This window comes from Lissotriton vulgaris, chromosome 8, assembly GCF_964263255.1.
Source record: "Lissotriton vulgaris chromosome 8, aLisVul1.2, whole genome shotgun sequence".
Lineage (NCBI taxonomy): Eukaryota > Metazoa > Chordata > Amphibia > Caudata > Salamandridae > Lissotriton > Lissotriton vulgaris.
Window position 1 is genome coordinate 849340554 of NC_141696.1, and position 24323 is coordinate 849364876.

The window sequence follows — 24323 nt, forward strand, 5'->3', positions numbered from 1 at the left end:
CGTAATGGCCCGTTGTGACCTCCCCTCTGCCAACAAAGAAACCCCCAAACATCTAACTGCATCTTCTGGAGGTACAATATCAATGGATTGAGTTTTGCTCCTCTCTAGTGGGCCACTAATCACAACCACTGGTTCCAGAGGTATATTTGCCAATGACACAGTTCCTGAGGTATCACCAGGGACTTTACTTGAGCCCAAATCCAAGCCCAGTTCCTTTTCCGCATTGGCAATCTCCTTGTTCAAAACACAAACCGCAGAGGTCAAATATGAGATTATGGAAGGCAAATTTCTAGGGATTTTTGCCTTTAACCCCCTCTGATCTTGAAAACCCATAAGCTTATGCTTACCCATTTTTGGTTGTTAGAGGGGTGGCCTCTATCAGGCGCTGGCGGGCACGGACAGGCTTGCCCTTGGCCCAGGCTTCGCCGTGGGGAGCACTCGTCCGATTTGTAGCACCTTCGGGCGCAGGCTGTTGTAGGCTGGAGTGTCAGAGGTGCGTCAGAGGTATGCCTTGAATCCCAGGGGGCTGCTGGGGATTGTGGTCTTCTTCCTCACGCCGGCCGCTTCCTTCACGGCGTGCAGGAGAGCACCCTGCCATTCCCCCCCTCCGCGCCGGATGACAGAGATGCTGGCCATTCCCCTCACGGGGCCTGATGGCCGCAGAGCAGGTAGGTTTTCGTGCATCCCAGTCCTGAACAGGAAGGCCCCAGCCCCAGCTGCAGTGTGGACGTCGCTAAGCTGTGAGATCGCAGAATCCCCCAGGCCGTAGCGCGGCTTCAACAGGCCTGGGATCTACTCAGCCGCAGCGGGGCAGTGCGAGTGAGCACACTGCACACCACGGTCCTCAAGCCTCGCAGGCCCGCAGATCTCGGCGGATCTCGGTGGAGCCTGGCTCACCTTGCAATCAGTCGCACCTTGGTGCGCGTCCGATGATCGCTACCTTGCCTCCATAGTCAGTGGAAGAGTCAACTTTGGAGACTTGGTTGTTTTGTTTGTTATGTCTCCCTATAGGTAAATCATGCATAGGAATGCATGCGGTGATGACAATAGCACTGCTAGACCAGGGCATCTCCCCTCCTTGGGATGAATTATAGCCGATGCTTACTCCCTTAAATTTTACTTTCAAAACCTTTCTTTATATCAGACTTAGCCTCTTCATAGTGAGCCATATCCGTCTCTTCGCTAAATCCACTTTTTAGCACCGAGCCTCAGCTCCTCACCTCCCAGCCTCCTCACCACTCTTTCCTTTCGGCTGCCTCTTTCTTCTCCCGCCTCCCCAGTCAATAAGTCCACACCGGGTCTTACTTGGCACCTTTGTGGTTGATTTGTTCCTTGTAGTTTTCTCTTTGATGAAATGTATTGGGCTTAGCCTCTGCTTTGCCCCCCCCCCCCGCAACTGGCCAGCAACAACATCCACCTCCAAAGTCAATTCCCAGGTCTAGAATGCCCTTTGCCTCTGTTTTTGCCGGTTTCGCTGTTTCACCGTTTTTATTCCGCAAGTTTTAACTGCGAATCGGCAATTTTCCCTGGAGAGCTTGGCTCTCGGATGTTAGAGGGTTGGGCCAGGGAGTGTGGGAAGAGGTGCCGGGTTTGGCAACCCTTGTCCTTGGAGCTGTTGGAATGGGTGGTGGGGGCTTGCCGCTGGTTTGCAGGGACGCGGGGGAACACTGCCTGTTTGCTGCACTAATGTCGTGGATGTTTGCGGGGGCTTTTCGGGTGTCTGAGTTGTAGGGAGCCAGAGGAAGTGCTGCAATTTTGTGGTCCGAGGTTTCCTTTAGAGGGGCCGAGGTCTGCATTTGGCTACAAAAGTCTAAAACGGACCAGATGTGCGTGGGGCGATGGGTGTCTTTGCCGGCGGCGAATTGGGAAGGGATATGCCCCATGCGGTGGGGGTTGCGACTGAGGACGGGGCGCCGGCGGAAAAGGTGGTTTTCAGGCATGCGAATGGGTGGGCGGCTACAGGCCCGCAGCTGCTGGCTATATTGTGGAAAACTTTAGCTCTGCTGGGTTTGGATGGGAGTCGCTATGATATGCATTCTTTCCGTATCTGCGTGGTGTCGCAAGTGCACAGCAAAGGGTGGGGGCTAGGGGACAGCACGCGTTTGGGCAGGTGGTCGTCCAAATGTTACAGGCGCTACGTGCATTGTGCGGTTAACCAATGATAGCGCGGTTGTCTATGCTGCTCCTGTTCTTACTTTTGTTTCTCTTTTCAGGTTTGGTGGCGGGTCCCCTTGCCAGGGATATGGCAGTGTTAATCGTGGGCCATTCCTTTGTTAAACCGGCATAGGTGCAGGCCCGGGGCAGTTATTTTGGAGAAAATCTGGGGTTTAATCCTAATTTTTTTAATGTATGTTGGAAGGGAAAAGGGGGTATGCTCTGGAGGGATTTGGTGGCGACGCTAAATGGGATGTTGGTGGTTGGGAGGTGTCCTGATGTTTTGGTCCTTCATTTAGGGGAAAACGACATGGTCAAGGAGTCGGGTTTGGTGTTGATGAGGGCCATGAAGAGGGATTTGGAAGAGATCAAGAGGCAATTGTCGGGGTGCACGGTGGTCTGGACCGAGTTTGTTCCGCACTGGGTGTGGAGGGGAGCAGTGAAGCCTAGGGCAGTCGATAAGGCCAGGAGGAAGGTGAATGTTGAAATGGTTAGGTTTTGTCGTCATTTAGGCTTCTCGAGAATATGGCACAGGGACATTAGGTATGATGCGCCGGAATTGTTTAGGGGCGACGGTGTTCACCTTCCACGCTTGGGGATGGACCTTTATTTTTTGGAATTGCAAAAAGCACTGTCCAGTTTCCTGGGGGTGCGTAGAGGGTGATGGGCTATGGAGCAAGGTTCAGCAGAGCAGAGAGTGAGGGGCAGGGGGGCCGAAAAAGGGGGAGGCAGAGTAGTCGCCTAAACTCCCGCCTTTTCCTGGGTGGCTGAGTTGTTTTTGAAGTTAGCCAAGTTTGGCTGGAGTTTGGTAGTTTATAGTTAACTTTGGGCAGTTGGTGAACAGGAGCGGGGAAAGGTTAAGCAGGTTGGAAGTTTACATTAGAGGTTCGTTAGTTACAGTTGCAAGAAGGCAGATAGGATTGGAGGTCTTGGGAGGGGAGGAGCTTTAAAAGTTATGTGATAGGATTGTGTATTATTTAATGTTATTGAAAGTTATGCATTGAATGTTGCAGGATGCTTTTTTTATAATGTGGGGATCGTAGGGGTCGGGGGAGGAAAAAGCAAGGGGTCAGGTAAATTGATGTTTAAAGAGGTTTTAGTTTTGTAAGGCAAGTGCCAGTGTAAATAAAATTGTGATGTGCACCTGTTTCAATAAAGCGGCCTATTACACACACAAATGGCTGTCGGTGTGGCTTGCCCCCTCTTCCCTCCCAAGCGGATCCAAATGAATGTCAGACAGCTTTCACACTGAGTGCCACTTGAGCAAATGCTCTTATCCTCCACATCCAAACACCCCCCTGGCCCCCACCCAACTATCCCCGTGCACAGGGACCAAAGAGACCTAGGCTTTGCACACCATGTACAAGGCTCCAGACCAAACCTTACCCGCCATTCAAGCCTCATAGCCCCAGTGCATGCCCTCAACAGCCCTCACGGCCACTTTCTTGCATTCATCTCCCCCACAGACTCACACCTCATGCAACAGCCCCCAGAAATACAATAGCACATAAAAGGCCATGCAAAAACATTACTCAACTGATTATACGCTACGACACCCCTCCAACCTCCTTTCTCTCGTCGATCCAAAAGTCTAAAAAAGCATCCTGCCTTATGCTTTCACACAAAGCTCTGATTGTGCCGCCCAAGAAATAACAGCTAAAGTAAACACTCGCCACTCATGCCCTACAAAATAATGCGTTTAGCACAACCGACTTTGATTCACCCGCACCTCAGAAGCAATTCCAAAAAACATCCATTTACACACTCGTGCAAGACATCATTGCCCCAGAGGACCCACGCAGCACAGCATGCGGTAGTGCAAACCATGCCCGGAATGAGCTGCTCTTAAGAATCCACCCAGCACAGCATGCCTTCACACAGTCATGCACAGACTCCACCCAGTTCTCAGTGTCCAGCTTTCACTTACACTCCCCTACATATGTAACGTTTCCAGAAACGAAGTGAATTACTCTAAAGCCAAATTAGGTTTAAATAAGCATTAGCAAAGCAATAGGTTTAACGTGTACGCGAGTTTGAGCTATTGGCATTGAAAATTACAATGCCTTTTATTTATGTTTTTTTTTTAACATAAATGAAAGGCTTTGTCATTTACAATGCCAATAGCTTGAACTCGCGTAAATGCAAGACCTATTGCATTGCAAATTCTTGATTTTTTATAGAAAGTTGAATGAAATCAGAAAGCAAGGAACATTCTTGTGAAATCACAAGTATTTGTTAAGACTGAGAGGAATCTGATTTAACAAGAGCATAAGACAATGGAAAAAATATAACAAGCTATTCTTTGCTTACCTCACAGCATCTGCCAAATATTCAGTATACTTGTATGTCGTAAGAGAAAAGTGCACCATCATGGGATGCAAGGACTTCGGACTGGACTTTGTAAGGTAGAGAGCTGATAGGTGTGTGTTCTTGTAAAATGCTGTGGAGAAAAATTGAATTCAAATCATCAAAAAAATGGCATCTCACATACTGATACATAAGGGCAAATACCAATACAAAACAGAATGCCACAGTAGGCTGTTCACTGCTTTGGTAATTACAGGAGTGAAGATTAGTATGTGTTACTAATACAAAACAAACAGTGATTAATCGCCTTGTAGTTTTGGCTAGAATATTCCTAATATGGCATGGCCAACACTACTTTACAAAACATTTGCAACTTTTGTAATAGCAAATATGAACTAAAAATTGTGGAATAGAATGCTACACAGAAGGATTTCAATATGTTGGAACTGATTCACACATTTACATCTATCACCTTTATGGTTTCTAAGTGAGAACGCATAAAAAGAGGGCTGTGTGCTTGCTGACTTGCTTCCTGAGCTGATGTGCCAATAAAATTCAACATTCTCCTTACTGAGGCGGTCCCAGAAGGGTAAATACATCTAGGGTGCCGAGACTGATGTTTATTTGGTTGATACATTTAAAGTGGCATAGTGTGATGAAATGGAATGCTGTTCAGAGACATACATTTTCATTGACATTGATTAGAGCATTTCCATAACTTTTTTTCTGCCAGGAGGTGTGGCCAGCAGCTGGAAGGAATGACCGCTCACTAGCGCCGCTCCGGATCCCTCACCTGCTAATCCAGCATATATCCTGGGTACTTTAACAGTTTTGATACCGCAAATAGTGGGACCACAACCATTAAGCTCAGGGGCACCAGAATACCTGGCAATCCCTTTTGCGAGGGCCGGGAAGAGATGTGTGCGATTCTGACTCAGAGGTGGAGAGAGGATGAAAAATGGCGGCAACAAGACTGGCGTAATCTCACAGATTGGCAGCGCTGGGGATTGGCCTGCCCAGATGGCCTGAAGCCTTTCATCGGCCCGCAGACAACATCGGAGACACTCGGAGGCTGGCCAGATTTGAAGTACAGACTAGCATGCAGATCTGCCTCGCAGGACCGGGAGCAGGCCTCCATCTGCGTGGTCAGGCTCCTGCCAGTGAGAACAGGGCAATGGTCCAGTGTGACTGCTTTGATTGGGCCGATAAGCAGAGCAGTAGGGGAGCTGCAGGAAGTTAGAAGACTGTACCCGGTGAGTGGGAGAGCTCGAACCCACAAGATAACCGTCATCGGGCCCTGGAATTGGTACAGGCCCGGCCGGAGGTGCAGGGGAACTGGTGAAGTCGAGTCCTGCCCAAGATAGACCTGTGGGCTGACTGGTGCATTGGGACACTACTAAGAAAGGATGCTATATGTGGGCTGGGCTTGTGCACTGGCAGCGTGAGCCGAAAGGCGAGGCCTCAGAACAATACTGGTTCTGCCCCCCGAGTGGGAGAGAGGGGACAGATTTCTCAACAGGCGAGTAAAAGAACCATCTGTAGGGGTACTGCGGGCCCCAGACATTGTGAGTGGTGGCAGCCAGAGGACCAACTAGAGCCAAATCTCGGGTGGGGCTAAGAACATTTTTTGGTGGCTGAAACTTTAAGCAATAGGCAGAGTGGAGCTGCAGAGGCTCTTAGAAGGAGTGAAACAACACCAACGTCTCATTAACATGCAAAAGGTCTTTTAAAGACCAGTGAAGTGCTCAGGTGCGGCTGTGTGTGTGCCTGGGAAACTGTCTCGTCCTGGGCTGCCACACACGACGGGGGGGCTGAAGTCCCTTGAGTCCAATGGGTGTTGCGCGCCTGGTGGCAGCTCTTCCCACCCAGCTGGAAATCTACGGAAGAGATCTGCATGAGAATGTGAAAGGGGTGGCCCCCCAGACACAGTGCTTTTAACCTGGAGTAATGAGACCCCCTGGGGGCTAGTAAGCAAGAGACAAGGGACATCCAGACTTTGCATGCAGCGAGCCAATCCTGTGTCCGGGTGTGTCAAGTCAAGTGGGACTGTTGTGTAAGTCCTTTGACTCAAGCCAACGTAAAAGGGACAGCAGATCTATCCGGGTCAAACCGACAGGCTGCCAATGGCCCATGGCCCCTACGCAGGCAGCAGGGAGTACCAAATTTGGTCCTACACTTCTAATCCCTTCCTTGCTCAATGTACGACACTCCAGGATGGCTGGGGCAAAAGGACCCAAGTTTTCATTACAGACTAAGCTGGACAAATATGCCTGGAATAAAAATGGCGAGGAGTCTCAGACTTCCAAAGTTAATGACCCAGAGAAAACATAACCAACCACTGTGCAGCCGAATCCAGCACTACAGGAGACCGTGGCTGCCATCAAAGGGGTATGGTCCTCCCTGGATTGTCAGTTGGACTCTGTTTCCCTCATGCGGGCTGACCTCCGGAAGATGAAAGTTAAGGAGGTGGAGGAAGCCACCAAACAAATTACTACGGACACCTTCTAACTCAAGGGTCAGGTACAGCAATTGCCCAAAAAACAGGACAAATTAGAGGCACAACTAGATGAATGCGAAGGCAGAACATGTAGCAACAACCTGAGCATCCTGGGGGTGCTGGAGCAAGAGGAAGGCTTGGACGTGGGCCTCTTTGATGAAGAACTGACAGCGAAACCTTTAAGTCCAAAATGCCTTTCTAATTTCTTTTCAATTGAGAGGGCCCACCGGGTTTCTGGGGGATGCCCCAGACCAGGTGCTCCACCTAAGCATGGGCGGATTTTGCGGATCCACGATCCACGGATTTTGCGGATTTGCGAATCGTGGATCCGCAAAATCTGCGGATTTTGCGGATTTGCGGATCCGCGGATTTGGGGCGGGGCTTCCATGAATTTGAGCATCAACTAGTTCGAGCGACCATGTGTGTGTTACTATGCAATCGCCCCGACGGGCGCAGGGGTCCCTTGAGTGAGCTGTCCATCATAGTGGGTGAATGGCGGGCAGACGGTGCAAACCGCGAGTGTGTGGGCGGGGTTAAACGGGCAGGGCTACCATGCGAGTTCACACATGCTTCTTGTGTGTATAAAAGGTCTGAGAAAGATCAGTTCAGCAGATGAAGAGAAAGAAACCCTTGGTCACAAGAACAGCACGGGTATTGTGCTCGTGAAAGTCAAGGATGCAAAGGCCTCTATCCAGCATCACAGCTGATTTTCCACGGTAGAGTTGGGAAGAAGGCACACCTGCCTCGACGACGCTCACGATTGTTTTTGGGCTAATGAATGAGTCACTGAATTTGAGCATCAACTAGTTCGAGCGACCATGTGTGTGTTACTATGCAATCGCCCCGAAGGGCGCAGGGGCCCCTTGAGTGAGCTGTCCATCATAGTGGGTGAATGGCGGGAAGACGGTGCAAACCGCGAGTGTGTGGGCAGAGCCAAACAGGCAGGGCTACCATGCGAGTTCACACATGCTTCTTGTGTGTATAAAAGGTCAGAGAAAGATCAGTTCAGCAGATGAAGAGAAATAAGCTCCTGGTCACAGAAACAGCATGGGTATTGCGCTCGTGAAAGTCAAGGATGCAAAAGCCTCTATCCAGCATCACAGCTGATTTTCCACGGTAGATTTGTGAAGAAGGCACACCTGCCTCGACGACGCTCACGATTGTTTTTGGGCTCACAGGAAGGGCATGTTGTAACTATTTTAGGATGGCGCCGGCAGCTTGCCGGCGCCATCCTAAAATAGTTACAAGTTGACAGGCCAGCCAGGCTTCAACTTTTGCCCCCGGAATCCGCCGCTCGCGGATTTGCGAATTCGCGGTAAATTCGCGGGAGTTCGCGGATCGCGAATTTACCGAAAATTCGCAAAATCCGCGAGCGGAACGGATTTTGCGCTCATACTTAGCTCCACCCGGCCCATTATTAGCAAGAGTCTTCAATTTTCGAGACCGGGATGCGATACTTTAGACAGCACGGACCACCTCACCACTATCACTGGAGAACCGTCAGATATCTTTCTTTCCGGATTTCACAATGAAAGGCCAGAACCAATGTCAGAGTTTTCTGGAGGTGCTTAGAGAAAAGAACATAAAGTACACCATGCTTTTTCTGGCCAAATAGTGCATCGAAGCTGACGGGAAAAACTGGTTCTTTTCTTCCAAGGAGGAGATGTGGGACTAGCTGGAGGGCTGGCAGCAAGTGGGAAAACCTAGCAAGAACAGACACACTGGACCGAGAGGAACCAGACCCGACAACTCCCAAGGCTCAAGCAATGATTCACCTGGTAGAGGAGTGGATATGGCCTACAGCAACTGAACTGACAGCATGAACTAAATGCCTGTAATGGACTTGAAGTACAGATAATTGGGAAAAAGGTGGGCTTCTAGTTTGCTGGAGGATAACTACTGATACTTAGGGGATCGTGCAAGTGCACAGTACAGAAGACCGCTACCATTCAACTTATCGGAGCCACAAACAGGAATTTGATGGGAAAAATGGATCAGACGGTTCAAAAGATACAGAGAAGCGACAGATGTGACCGATGCCAAACAGCTAGGTTTATTCCTGAATTTAGTAGGTGATGAAGTTGAAGACCTATTAGTGACACTGCCAAAAGAAGAGACCACCACCTATGACAAACTAAAAAAATACCTAACAGATAAATTTGATACTCAAAGGAATGTCGACTTTGAACGATACACCTTCACGATTGCATTTCAACAACCGGATGAAACACTAGATGACTTCGCAACAAGACTGCAAAAGCTTGTAACACTGCGAGTTTCACAAGTTCGACAATGAACAAGCAATCAGGCTGCGTATCATTGAGAGTTGCCGTGACACAGAGTTCCGTGCAAGGATCCTAAAGGAACCAACATCACTAGAAAACATCCTGTCATTGGCAAGAGCAGAGGCTAGAGCGACAGCACCCGCAAACGAAATGGAGCGAGGAAAAGAACGACGAGTGGAACAAGCTCACCGCATAACAAATAACAACCACTCAGGTGGTTGGAAAAAAGACAGAAATGAACAAACGGCGAAGAAGCAACTGGAAGTAACATGTTACAGGTGCGGACTTGAATTTCCGCAAAGAGGCCCCTGCCCGGCATTTGGCCGACATGCAGGAAGTGCAATGGGAGAAATCATTATGCCAGTGTGTGCCAAGGAATGCATTTCAGGAATGACTGAGGAAGAACAGGAAGTCCACGAATGTCAACAAGTAGGCACGTCAGGCATGTTGAGACAGGAACAAGGAGTTCCTCAGTAGAGTCAGTTGAAGAAGAGGAAGAAGAAAAGACAGAATGACTCTATCTCATGTCGGATGTTATTACTGAGTCAGTTGATGAAGGTGAAGACGGAGAAAGAATATGCCTTGTGGACAAAAACAAGATAAAAAAGACAGAATCTGTGACCATAGGTGTGGGGCCACACAAAGCAAAGTTTGTCCTGGACAGTGGCGCAACATGCAACATCATGTGTGTCTCTGAATACGAAAAAATGAAAATAAAACCAGCGCTGAGGCCATCCCGAGTTGAAGTATTCACCTGGGGATCCGGGAAACCGGTAATAAACATGGGAACATTTATGGAAGAACTGACATACAAGGACCAAAAGACAAATGAAGAAATACACGTGTTGAAAGGTGACATCCCAGTACCATGTCTATTGAGCAACATCACGGCTCAGATGATGGGTCTCCTAGAAATGACTTATAATATGTCAGAGAAAAGAATCACCCTGAAAGAATACCCCAAGCTACTACAAGGACTAGGAAAACTAAAAGGGCTGCAAATAACGCTACATATTGATGAAACAGTAAGGCCAATAGCTCAACATCATAGAAGAGTGCCAATACACCTGCAACCACAGGTAGAAGAGGAGCTTGAAGCACTACTCAAGCAAGACATAATAGAGCCAGCAGAAGGACCAACGCCCTGGGTGTCACCAATCGTGGCCGTCCCAAAGAAGGACACGTCAAAAATAAGAATATGTGTCGACATGAGGATACCAAACAAAGCAATTGAACGTGAGAGGCATCACAGACCAAATCTCGATGATATGATCAGCGGCCTCACAGGCACAAGACGTTTGTCCAAATTAGATTTGTGTAAGGGGTACCACCAACTAGAACTAGATCCTCAAACTCAATATATCACGACGTTCTCCACACACCTAGGTCTCTTTAGATACAAACGTCTGAGCTTTGGGATCTCATCTGCTGCAAAAATATTTCAGGAGACAATACGCCAAGTAATAAGGCCAGTAAAGAACAGCTTAAATTACAGCGATGACATTCTAGTGTTTGGAAAGTCAGTTGAGGAGCACGACAAAGCTCTGAGAGAAGTATGCTCTCACCTGGAGCAGGCAGGTCTGACACTGAATGAAGACAAATGTGAGCTAGAGCGTGACGAACTAGTATTCTTTGGCCACATTTTCTCCAAGAAAGGAATGCGACCAGATCGCAGCAAAGTAAAAACACTGGAAAGAGCGAAGCAACCAAATGATATAGCAGAAGTAAGGTAATTCCTTGGTCTTGCTAGCTACTGTGCAAGATATATTAAAGACTTTGCCACTGTAAGCGCACCCTTAGGAGAATTGACAAAACAAGGCCAAAGTTTCATGTGGACCAACAAATGCAGCAAAGCGTTCGAAGAAATAAGACATGCTGTGACGGCAGTGGATCACCTAGCATATTTTGATCCGAGACTATGCACTGAACTAACTGTGGATGCGAGTCCAGTGGGACTAGGGGCAATACTGATGCAACATCAACAAGGAAAAGACTCCCTAAGGCACATAGTAGCATATGGAAGCAAGAGCCTGTCAGATGTGGAAAAAGGATACTCTCAGCCGGAAAAAGAAAGCTTGGCAGTAGTGTGGGCATGTGAACATTATCACATGTTCATCTACGGAAAACCATTTACAATCATAACAGATCACCAAGCACTCATAACAATATACAGCAATCCAAATGCAAAAATACCACCTAGGATAGAGAGGTGGGGGATAAGGCTCATGGATTACAACTTCAAGATAATCCACAAGCCAGGGAAGGAGCACAATCCAGCTGACTACGTATCAAGGCACCCCCTGCCACAAGCATCGCAAGCAACAACGATGGCAGAGGAATACTTGAACTTTGCACTGAAACACAGCACACCGGCAACCATAACAATGAAAGAACTAGAACAAGAAACAAAGCAAGACCCCACCATACAAACCACAATGAAAATAACTAAACAGCAAAGGTGGAGGCACATGAACAGAAATAGCAGTTGGGAACAAGGGGTAGAAAGAGAAGAATTGCCTGCGTTCAAAAAGATAAGTGAAGAGCTTTCTGAAAGTGGAAATGAAATAGTGTTGAGAGGCACTCAAATAGGAATACCCCGGACACTGAGAAGAAGGACAGTAGAACTAGCACATGAGTCACATCGAGGGATTGTAGCAACCAAAAAATGCTGCGAGAAAAAGTGAGGTTTCCGGGACTAGACTACATGGTCGAAGAAATTGTGATGCACTGCCACGTCTGCCAAATAACAGGGCCCTCATCAAAGCCGGAGCCACTGCAAATGTCCCAACTCTCAAAAGCTGTGTGGACAGAGCTGGCAGCCGACTCCTATGGCCCACTGGAGACAGGAAATGACCTGCTGGTAATAATAGACAAATTCTCCAGGTTCCCAAAAGTGAGACAAGTCGCGTCAACATCGGCAAACGCAACACTGCCGGTGCTAGATGACATATTCTCAGCATGGGGCTCGCCCCAGACACTGAAGACAAACAATGGTCTGCCATTCTCTGGCGAGGAGTTCAAAAGATTTATGGTATACCTTGGGATTCATCACAGAAGAATAACAACTCTGTGGCCACAAGCAAACGGAATGGCAGAACGGTTCATGGGAACCATCAAAAAGGCGATGCAGAGAGCAAAACTAACACAGATCTCAATTGGACAAGCACTCTGTCAGGTGCTGAGGGATTATTGGAACACCCATCACAGCTCCACAGGAAGATGCCCTGATGAACTGGTGTTGGGGCACTCAAGCAGAATAAGATTGCCACAATTGAAAGAGGTGGAAAGAGTGGAACAAAAGGACATTGCTGCAAGAGACCAAACAGCGAAAGGAAAAATGAAGGCTATGCTGACCAGAGAAGACACGCAACAAATACAAAAATAAAAGAAGGAGACACCGTGGTAGTGAAACAAAGACAAGTGAGGAAATCTGACAGTGCGTTCTCAAGAGACCCATTGACGGTGACAGAAGTAAAGGGGCCAATGATAACGGCGTCAACAAGCCAATATCACATCACTCGAAAGAGCTCGCATTTCAGAGAATTGAAAACTAAAGAAGAGGAAGCGTCAAAGCAAGGGCCGAGGGAAGACACACAAAAGGAAGAAGTACAAGCTGACATCAGAGAACAGCGACCAAAAAGAGAATGCAAGAAGACAAAAGAATAATTGAGGTGATGTAAAGAGACGGAGGCCTGTGGAAACTTTTCTATCAGCTATCATCCATATCTATCTGCTATCTCTCTCTCTCTCTCTCTCTCTCTCGATATATATATCTCCACTTCTCACTCTCTGACCACAGACAGCAGTTGGCGAAATGTTTTGGCCAGGGGACACCGGACACCACTTCCGGTCAAGGAAGGGGACAGAGATTCCTGAGCAGGACCTCGAGGCAAGAGGTCAGGGTATCTGCACGCTGTACACATGATAATAAAAGTGTGCCTGAAAAGCCCTCATCGTTTCCTGTGTTCTTCTTGGGGTCATGGAACACGACAGGACCCAGACTGAGACGACGCCTTATTACTTGGAGCAGATTGGTGCACTACCAATTAAATGCCTAAGAGGCCCAGATGGGTTAGTGCGGTGGTCCGCATTTACAAAGTCTGTAACCCTAGACATCAAACAAGGGATGATAGGTGGGGACAGAGGCTACTTTCCATGCACCTACTTAATCGGGGCAGGCGGAGATGGCCACTCTGCCACATTGGGGTGTGGGTAGTTCAAAATCCACTGGCAGGGGGGCAGGGAGTGAGGATCAGTTATGGGAAGGATGGGTTTGTTCTGTTTGTTTTTCCTACTAGTCACTCATTAACATTCCCATGCACCAGACGGTTTGTGCATCTCCACCCAAGTCCTTTACGACCTAGCAAAAATCAGGGTGAAAGGCGTCCATTTGAAGTACTGGAAGGGGGCAGGCTCAAGCTGTTTGCGGGAACCTTGGCAATCGAGGGTCGACGCTTGGCCTTATCCCTCAGAAAATGAGATTGTTACACAGGTAGCGTATACGTCATTGACAATCCAAACCTGGAACGTCAATGGGCTGGGCGATAAAATTAAAAGGGAATTGTCCTGCAATATCTCAAACGCCAGGCTCCCGATATAGTCCTCTTACACGAAACGCATTTGGTGGGCAATCACTGTAAGGCTCTGACAGATGGGGGTACCAGCTCATGGTCCACGCGGGATACACATCAGGGTCCAGAGGTACAGGTATTTTAATCAAGAAATCCCTTGTGTTAGCCCCACACCACACCACACATGGGTGGACCCACTTGGTAGGTTTGCGATCTTGGAGGCTAGCTGGAAAGGGAGGCGAGTTACCATCATCTCAATTTATGCCCCCCCGGCTCTAGGTAAGGAAACATTGGTGGACCTGGGTAAGATCATGCTTGACCTACCACTTGGCATACTGATCCCGGGGGAGATTTCAATATGACTCTAAACGACCAGTTAGATAGACAACCTGCGCGTCCCTTGCCGAGGCTCAGCGGGCATATGTCAGAGTTTCTGGTAACCATGGGCCTCACGGATATATGGCCCCACTATCTTTCTGATTTGATATGATTCACATATTTCTCTAACTCACATCATAGCCTTTCCCGTGGAGACTAACTTTTGACCCACTCAGCAAATTTTGGGAGCTTCCGGGATCCACGCTGTCTTCCACACAGTATCTTGGATCATTCCCCAGTATGGGCGGAACTCTCATTTAACAAGCAGTGCCAGAGAGCCACATTAACCATGAATCCATGGCTACTAAAAGTGCCAGATATTAAAGAACACTTACAAGAACATTCGAAAAATGACTTCAAAGAAAATGTGGGTTCTGTGGAGTCAGCTCAGACGATATGGTAGGCATATAAAGTGGTGGTGAAAGTACAGGCACTAGCTCTTAAAGTGGGGTACATTAAGAAGCAACAGGCACAGCTAGAACAATTGGAAGCTGATCTCCAGACTCTCGAGGTAGAATACACGCAATCCCCTACTGAGGATGTTCGTCATAAATTACAGGTCAAACAGTTGAAATATAGAACTATGGTGTGTGAACGGGCTGGGGCCAAGCTACTGGCAATCCAACATAGAATGTATGAACTTAGGGATAGAGCGGGAAAGCTGAGCTGAGCAATGGGTCCCCCATTTAACCGTCGATGGTACCATGGCTATAACAGATCCTCAAGAGATAGCAGAGGCATTTGCAGATTATTTTGAACAAATCTACACTCCCTCGCCTGTTCCCACCGCTAAAGAGTCCCAATAATTCTTGGCAGCTGTGCATCTACCGGTCCTATCCCCAGTGAAAGAGTCACTGGAGGATGATTTCACTGACGAAGAGGTCCAAAAGGCGACAGGGAACATACAATCCGGGAAAGTGATGGGTACTAACGAGATCCCTATTGAACTCCTCAAATATACTAGCTCCCTCATAGCACCTTATTGAAAAGAGATGTACAATGAGAGCTATGAAAAAGGGCTCTTGCTGGAGGATCAGAGGCTTGCCTCTATGGTAAACATTCGCAAACCCGGAAAACCCGTGAACAAATTCCGATCCTACCGGCCGATCTCCTTAATTAATGCTGAGGCCAAGATTCTAGTATTCTAGTGGAATTACTGGCTACCCGGCTGGCGCCGCTCCTTCCCTCGCTTGTACATGCGGATCAATCGGCTTTATGCCAGGCCGCAGCAAAGCCCTTCATTTCCACAGGCTCCACAATATGATCGGTCGCCAACATGTAATTGAAGAAGATGCCATAATCTTAACTTTGGATGCTAAAATGATGTTTGACCCGATAAAGTGGCCATACCTCTTCAAGGTTCTACAATGCTTGGGATTTGGAACAAAATTCTTGGGATGGATCAGGTTCCTATATACAGACCTCACAGGACAAATTAAAGACAATACCCGCATATCACAAGTGTTTGCACTGAGGAGGGGTGCTAGGCAGGGATGCCCCCTATCTCCATTGATATTTTCTCTGATACTGAAGACCCTAGCGTCCTGGGTTAGAGGGGATGTAGTGTTAAGGGTATTGAAATGGGCCAAGGGACAAGAAGACAGGATATTCCTCTATGTGGATGATATACTGCTTTCCCTAGCAGCCCCTGTGAAATCACTTCACAGAATATTAAATATCTTCACAAACTTTGAAAGATATTTGGGATACTCAATTAATTGGTCTAACTTCCTATAAATGTAAATGGTATGACCTAGACTTCAGTGATTGTGGTACCGGTCTTTTTAAACTCTCGCTCTCACCTCATTTCACTCTTTCTAGGACCTTAATTTATGGACCCCCGGGACCAGCTGGTGTATGGGCCTCCTCACTCCCTGATCTCATTGCCCCTTATCACTACAAACTCCTAACTTCTTGATTTTGGGCGACCTTAATTTACATTTCAACGAGACTACCTGCTCCACTAGCGCCAACCTCATTGCTGACCTGGCAGGTTTGAACATTATTCTTCACAACTCAGGCCTTCCCACAAAGCCAGAAATTTACTCAAACCTATCTTCTCCAACCTTAATACAGTTTTATGTAAATCTGCTATCCCAATCCCTTGGTCCGACCATTTTCTGGTAGAATTCCAAATTAAACATGAGCAAAACTCCAAGAACCCCCGGTACCCCACGGGGTGAAGGAACGGCAGAAACTGGAAAGATCTAGACGTAAACAAACTCAACCTTCTTCTAGAAAACACTATGCCGGTTACGTCTAACACTAATCATGATGATGATGTTGTACTCCATCAATGGCTAACGTCATCTATTGACGTATGTCTACCCCCAACCAATAGGAAATATAATCACCACCACCCCCCAGGCCCCCAGCCCCCTGTTTTTCAGAAAAGCTCAAACAAGAAAAACGAAATGCAAAAATTTAGAAAGACGCTGATGCAAAAACTACAAAACAACAATAAAAGCAATGTATAAATTAGCCTTAAGCAAATATCACTCAATGTGTAATACGGCTCGGGCAGAGCATGCCAATTGCTATTCTACACGCACAAAACTGCCTCAAAGTACTGTTCAAAGTTGTAAAGTAACTTTCGGGTGCCTCTTGTCAGCCCAAGCCCCCATGTTTTAATTCTAATCAATGCAATAACTCAGCAGAATTCTTCGTTGATAAAATAGATAACATCTACGCTGACTTTGATGAACAGTCCACAACATTAATAAATTCACACAACAATGTCCTCTCTACACAATGTCTCTCGGAGGAAGTCGATCCAGCCAACAGCGACACCTGTTTAGACAAATGGACACCACTTTTCCTCCTTCCATGGCATTCTTGCCAGTATCAAATCTGGGTCACCCAAGGATCCGCTCCCCCAATCGGTCCTTCATTAGATCAATCATCCCATTCTTAACATCATCATGGAACTACTCAACACATCTTTATGTGAAGCAACGTTTCCCTCTGCCTGGAAGCATGCTATGGTCGTACCCCTGCTGAAAAGAGCCAAAACCGATCCGGAGGTCCCATCCAACTTTCGCCCCATTTCCCTTCTTCCAGTTTTCTCCAAAACTCTGAAGAAACATATCAATACCCAACTTACAATTTTTACTGAGACACATAATATCCTACACAAATCCCAATCTGGCTTCAGGGCAGGGATTTCTACAGAATCAACACTGTTGGGTGTCACTGAAAACATTTGTCAACAGGTCGACAAAGGAGAAACAGTGGCACTTATTTTGTTGGATCTAAGTGCCGCTTTCGATACTGTTTCTCACACTGCTCCCCTAAATACTCTCCAATCCCATGGTGTCACAGGCCTGGCACTCACATGGTTGTCCAGTTTCCTTTCAAACAGGACCCTTCAAGGCTTCTCCCCTACAGCCGATTCCAAGACTCAGGAATCTCAATATGGAGTCCCCCAAGCCTCCATACTTAGCCCCCTGCTCTTTAATATCTATGTTAGCCCTCTGGCTACGTTAGCTGAGCAAGCCGGGCAAACCATATATTCTTATGCCGATGACACTCAGCTCATCTATTCACTCTCCACTAAGGAGACCTCTGAAACATCAGCGCTCCGGTCTGGATTAATAAACATTGCCGACTGGATGCTTGCCAACACACTAAAGCTTAATGGTGGAAAAACCAAACTCCTCCTCTTCGGTAAAAATAAAACCCTGGGGATCCCACCACTGGCCATCTCAAATGGGTTCTCCCCCTCTCACATCTATATCGGCCCGTAACCTTGGTGTCATCATTGACGACCAACTGTCAATGAAGCAACAAGTGGTCAAAGTGGCCTCCACCTGCTTTGCCATACTCAAATGGCTCAGGAAAATTATCTGGATGCTCCCTCTGTCAACCCAAAAAACTGTCATCCAGGCCCTTATTGCATCCAGGTTGGATTACGGTAACGTACTCTATTTGGGGCGAGCAAGAAAGTGCTGCACAAGCTACAAGTAGTCCAGAACTCCGCAGCCAGACTGCTCTGTAAACTACCCAAAAGGACTCCCATCTCAGCCTTACTCCGAGAACTTCATTGGCTGAGAATCGACAGTCGGGCCAAATTTAAAGCCCTATGCTATATGCATAAAATAAACTCTAACCTAGCTCCTTAATGTCTCAATGCCTTGGTACACCACTACCAACCTCCTCGCCCACTTCGATCCTCGAATCAACACAAATTTCTTGTCCCTAGGATCAAACAAGCCAGAATGGGAGGACGCTTGTTTGCCTATCTGGCCCTTTCCTTCTGAAACTCCCTTCCAACTCACTTACGTACTGATACACACTATCTCAAATTCTGCAAAGGCCTCAAAACTTGGCTTTTTAATCAGTAATACCTCCTTTTCCGTTCTGTGTCTAGCCTATTCTTCTTGCTCACTGTGTTTACAGGCGCCAGGAAACCTACGGGTAGCTGTCCACTGGATATATTTAATTTAATAATAATAATAATAATAAATCTGTGCTTTTCCCATTGCATGGGCCGGTTCCCAGACTTCCTCTCGGGTATTCAGTGGAGGTGGAGGAGAATGGATTCCGCTATCTGGGAATCTATATCACTCTGGATCCTAACGCATTTTACACAAACAATCTTGTTGCCCCCCTAGTTCAACTGAGGAATGATGTGAAACATTGGAGAACTTTGTCTCTCTCATTATTGGGCTGCTCAGACCTTTTCAAAATGTTGGCGCGTCCCTGCTACCTATATATTTTACAGAATTGCCCGATTAAAAAACCAGAGTCCTATTTTATAAGTGTTGAGAGTGAGGTGAGGACCCTGTTGTGGGATGGGAGGGCCCCCCACATAGCCCTGCATAAGCTAAATAGGAGCTGGTACGATGGAGGCATTGCTCTCCTGGATATACGCCTCTATTACTGGGCTTCACAGCTAGTGGTGGTGAACCACTGGATATAACATCCCCCGTTAGACCTAGCTTACCTCCTGGATCACTATCAGATGGGGAGGGGGAACTAGATGGCGCGCAACAAAGATGGCCACACATCAGTGAGGCACGTGCCGCCCTGGCACTAACACATACATTTTCCTCATCCTTTGTTGCCAGTTATACACCTGAGTTGCAGGGATTGTAGCCTGTATGACCAGCAGACTACTGGATGTGCCTTTTCTTGTCTGAATTGCCCATGAGCAGCTGAAAAAGCACGGCAAGTGCAGGACGATGTGGACAAGGGTGAACAAGGGTGCCAGTGCATAATCTGTGCCGAACCCGCAGCTTCTGCCTGATGTGTAGGCCGCCCTGAGGGAAAAACGCCACGGTGTCTCCACATGTCGGCGGAAGGGGCGTGCATATCCATGAGGCGCTGCGGCAACATCACAGCAATGGCTGCGATGGTGAGGAGATTGGTGGGGAGGAGCCCCAGTGGGATCAGTCGGGGTGAAGGGTCAGACCCGCTGCCGGGGAAGACAGGCATTGCTGTCATTGAGTAATCCCGACCTCTCCCTTGGCTGTGCACAAAAAATGCCTGCAAGCCTGGCGTGGCGTGAGTGATCATCGGAATCCACTAACCTCCCGGCCCGCATTAATAAAGTGTATTGGCTGTCTACTGCCTGCCAACCTGGGAGACGGAGCAGGCCAGGTTAATTGACTGACCACGTGGCAGGGGTAGACTGGACTATCTGTGCCCCACTCCCCACCTCTATAAACTATTTTGACGCCTGCCAAATAGGTGTTACTCTAAGACAGAAGTTATAAACACTTGCCCTCAGGATGCGAAGGAGGTCTGATTATCACACCCACTAGCACATTGCAGCTGCCTGAACTACACGTGGAGGCCTTATCATCTAGAAGCCTTTACCATACAATAGCCCCCGCATCTTCATAACTGAGACTATCTCCTGGCAACCAGTACTGACCAGTAGGCAACCCAATTAGAACGACCCCCGGTGGGGATAATACTGGACTATTCTGTTAACACTATGCCTCATCAGATCTTCTTACTATGCGTACCGTACAATAGCGCAGTCTCCCTTTCTGGTCAACATGGGCAGAACTGATGGGAAGCAAACCAAGATCTCATTCGAGGCGCGAAAAAAGTCCAGGAACTAAATAGACGACAACCCAGAGTATGTGTCCCCTGACAGTCAAGATGAGGACTGCAAAGCAATATTACTAACTGGGAAAAATAACCTCTCCTCAATTGACGCAAAAATGGATGCCATGAAGTTTCATATGGACGCTCTTGTACAAAAAATTGAAAAACATGGCCATAGGATTACGGAAGCAGAAAACAGAATCTCTGAGATGGTAGATGACGTCTCAAGCAGTAAAGAGCTGTTATCACAGATGGATTGCTTGTTGAAAGTCATTGCAGTAAAAAATGAAGATTTAGAGGCGCTTTCTCTGTAGAACAATGAGCACCTGCTCGGCCATCGGAGACACTTAACACTGTTCGCATTGAAGACTTTATTGAGAATCTTATCCGAAACCTGTTTGGAGCAGACGCATTTTCCCAGCACATTGTCATTGAGAGAGCACACAGGTCCCTGAGTGTGAGATCCCCTCCCGGGGCACTACCACAAAGTTCTGGAATACGAGAACACCTACTTTTGACTGCTGATGGCCTTCATTCCAATGGAAAGAAAAGACTACCGGGAGCTGATCATGGTGGACGCATCTTGTTAGAGCTCCGCGGGCCGTCCTTGCCAGAGTCATCATCCGCCGTATATCCTGGTCCGCTGAGGCAAGGCGCTTGTGTGGGGCACAGTGTCATGCGCCGTTCGGTGTGTCCCAGAGGCTCGAGGGGGCCCTCATCATCTGCCGCTCCCGCTCCGGACTGGCAGGCTGCCGCGGCAGGCTGCCGCGGCTTTCATGTGGAGGCAGCAGCGGCGAGAGGACAGGCTTTAGAGGTCCTGCGGTGGGTGCCCGGAGCTGGGACTGATCTGTTGGGGTGGCCAGCTGTGGTGGTGCGGGCGCCTGTTCCTGAAATCGGCATCGGCTGCGAGGTTGCCGCAGCGGTCCTCCCCCTTCCTTCCAAGCGGCTGGAGGCTAGGGCCCTGTAGAAGCTGTTCGGATGTGGAGGCCCTGGGAGAGACGGGCGGGAGCGGCCCGAACGGCTGGTACTGAGGCCCTGCGTGGACAGGCTTCAGGTGGGTCTCACTCTGTCGCCACAGCGCCTTTTCCACTGGTGGTGGTGGCCTTTGGTGCCTGGTGGCTGGGTGGTGAGGCCTCTACAAGACCATAGGCCCCACTGTGTGACTGCGTTTGCTGTGGGACTGTGAGGCCTGTGACAGGCACGGGTTCTGCTAGTGCCTGGGACCAACCCTCCTTGCTGAAGTAACTGGGGGACCGAGGAGCATACCATCATCCGGAGAGCGCCCGGTGGGGTCTCGAGCTGGCCCTGAGGACGGTGACGCTGTGGGGTTGCCCTCATTCCTCTGCAGCGCCTGGGTGTAGTTTGCTGGTGGCGAACTGCCAAGGGGCCTGATATTTTCTGCTGCAGGTTGCGGGCCATACCGGGACCGGGCTGCCTGGGGGCCTGATTGGTCGAGACCGGGGCGCAGGGGAGTGGCAAAGCATACTGTGGCACCTCTTGCTGCAGTTGGATTTGGGGGAAATGGGGAAGGGGGAGGGAGGGGGCCCGGCAAGGCCAGGTTGGGGGAGGTCTGCTGTGGGAGGGGGGAAGGTACACGTTTTTTTTTGGCTTGCAATGTTTGCTGTTTGGGGAGGGGTGGACTGCCTTGTGGTGTGCTAAACCAGTTGAGGGGTGAAGTTTGGTTGCTCTCTGCTTAGGGGGGAGGGAATTTGGATACCTATCACATGCACTGTCACTGCCTGCAACACACCTTGTCTTGCCTCGAACACACTGTTTCTTATGTAATGATGTCTGCAAATAGCATACCGGGCAGTCATGATCCAGCGCCCACGCTGCGAGTCCTCACATGGAATGTTAGGGTCCTAAACGGCCATCGTAAACTTAGGAGAGTGTTGAGCTATCTTCAGCGTCACAGGGTTGATTTGGCTCTCCTACAGGAGACCCACTTACTGACAGATAGCAGAATGCTTCTTTCAAAGGGATTAGCGGGTAACTATGCAGCAGCTGGATTTACGACACACTCTAGGGGAGTTCTGACCTGGGTTACCCCGAGAACCACGCTGACTCAGACTCTTTGGAAAGCTGATTCGGAGGGGAGATATGTTATTTCCAGGTGTAGCGCAAGAGGGTGGGATTTTGTGGTGGTCAATGTATATGGTCCCAACTTTGATTCTCCGGCTTTTTATAAAACATTGGCATCTGCAGCCTGCTCAAATGCTTCATTGCGAATTCTCTGGGGGGGGGGAGACTTTAACCTGGTACTTGACCCGTCGCTGGATAGATCTGCGGGCCCCCCGCGTAAGCCATCGGCAGCTGCGCAGGCACTAAGCAGGGAGCGTTTCACACTGGATCTAGAGGATGTGTGGCGTTATAGACACACTGAGATGGGAGGGTACACACACACTCCGCATTCCATGATATGCACACTAGGATTGACTACTGGATGGCGATGCCGGCAATAATGGGTAGTGTTAAATCTTGCATAGTGTTGCCGCGCACCCTCTCGACTACTCCCCAGTGCTTTTGGAGCTGCACTCGCCTGCCAACATCATACCACCATACACGTGGCGTTTCCCTCCCTATGCACTGCTTGACGAGAAGTATCGAGGGGAGCTCGTGGAGTACATCAACGTCTTCTTTGACGCTAATGTGGGCTCATGGATAGCTACCAAACACTGTGGGAGGCGTTTAAACTATATATTAGGGGCATGGCTACGTCCAAACATTCCAGTGTCCTCAAGTCAATCCGGGGACGATTGTCACTCCTAGAGCAACAGTTATCCGCCCTTGAGCAACGGCAGCGCATAAGTTTGAACACAGCGTTCCTAGAGGAAATTAAGGGCCTGCTTGTTGAATACCATGAGGAGGCAGACAGGGAGGTCAAGCATATGGGGAAATACGCAGTGGCCAGGACGTATGGTGAGGGGGAGCAACCTAGTTCTCTACTAGCCAGAATACTGAAAGGTACCAGAGGGAAGACACAGATTACGGAGGTGAGGACGGCGGATGGTGAGGTAGTTACCGAGGCTGCTGAGATAGCTTATCGGTTCAGAGACTTTTACTCGGACCTGTATTCGGCTAAAGGCGGGAATCTGGATGATGACATTGATGATTACTTAGAACACATTGCACTGCCTATGCTCTCCAATGCGCAGCGGGAGTTCCTCATGTTGCCTATTGGCAAGAATGAGATAGTGGAGGCCGTGGCAAGCATGCGCTCTGGTGGTGCTCCGTGTTCCGACGGGCTCACGGTATGCTTCTATAAAGCGTTCCAGGACAAACTGATCCCGCATCTCTCCGCACTTTTTGACGACATTTGCGTAGAGGGCAGCATGCCACCATCGATGAGGGAGGCACTGCTGGTGACTATACTTAAACCCAATAAGCCTCATGATGAATGCAGCTCGTACAGACCGCTTTCACTCATGAACGTTGATGCCAAAGTGTATGCCAAGATATTGGCTACGTGCTTGGCACTGCTGGCGCCCGAGTTAGTTGCCCTGGAACAGGCAGGTTTCATCCCCAATAGGAACCTCAGTTATAACGTTAGGACGGTCCTTGGCGTGGTCCAACACATGAAACAAGATGCGAAAGCTATAGGCGTCTTGCTAGACATGGAAAAGGCTTTTAACTCTGTTGAGTGGCCCTTTATGATCAAAGTACTGTGGCGCATGGGACTGGGTGAGCCCTTTTTCCAAATGATCGGAGCCTTATATCACGACCCCTCTGCGAGACTGCGCGTAGGAGACCTGGTGACGGACCCTTTTCCTATCAGTAGGGGGACTAGACAGGGATACCCTCTGTCGCCACTGCTTTATGCGCTGGTAGCGGAACCGCTGGCTTGCGCACTGCGAGAATACCATTGGCATGAGGGTGTTCGTTTTCCGGCTCATAAGATCATAGTCTCTACATATGCAGATGACACCCTGCTCTATGTTTGAGACCAAGAGACTAATCTGTCTTCTATATTGCGGGAAGTGGTACGCTTCTGCGCTCTCTCTGGCCTGAAGGTCAACTGGTCCAAATCGGTGGCCTTTCCACTTACCCCAGCTACCAGACGCTTCGATGCGGAGT

General features: G+C 48.7%; 1 protein-coding gene across 1 annotated transcript in view; it reads right to left on the reverse strand.

The window, feature by feature from the left end:
• LOC147698094 (acetylserotonin O-methyltransferase-like) overlaps nt 1–24323 on the reverse strand; it is a 761662-nt gene that overhangs the window by 511870 nt on the left and 225469 nt on the right. Inside the window, exon 3 of the mRNA XM_086934769.1 lies at nt 4465–4594. Coding sequence (XP_086790895.1) covers nt 4465–4594 — 130 coding nt within the window. The remainder of the gene's footprint in view (nt 1–4464; nt 4595–24323) is intronic.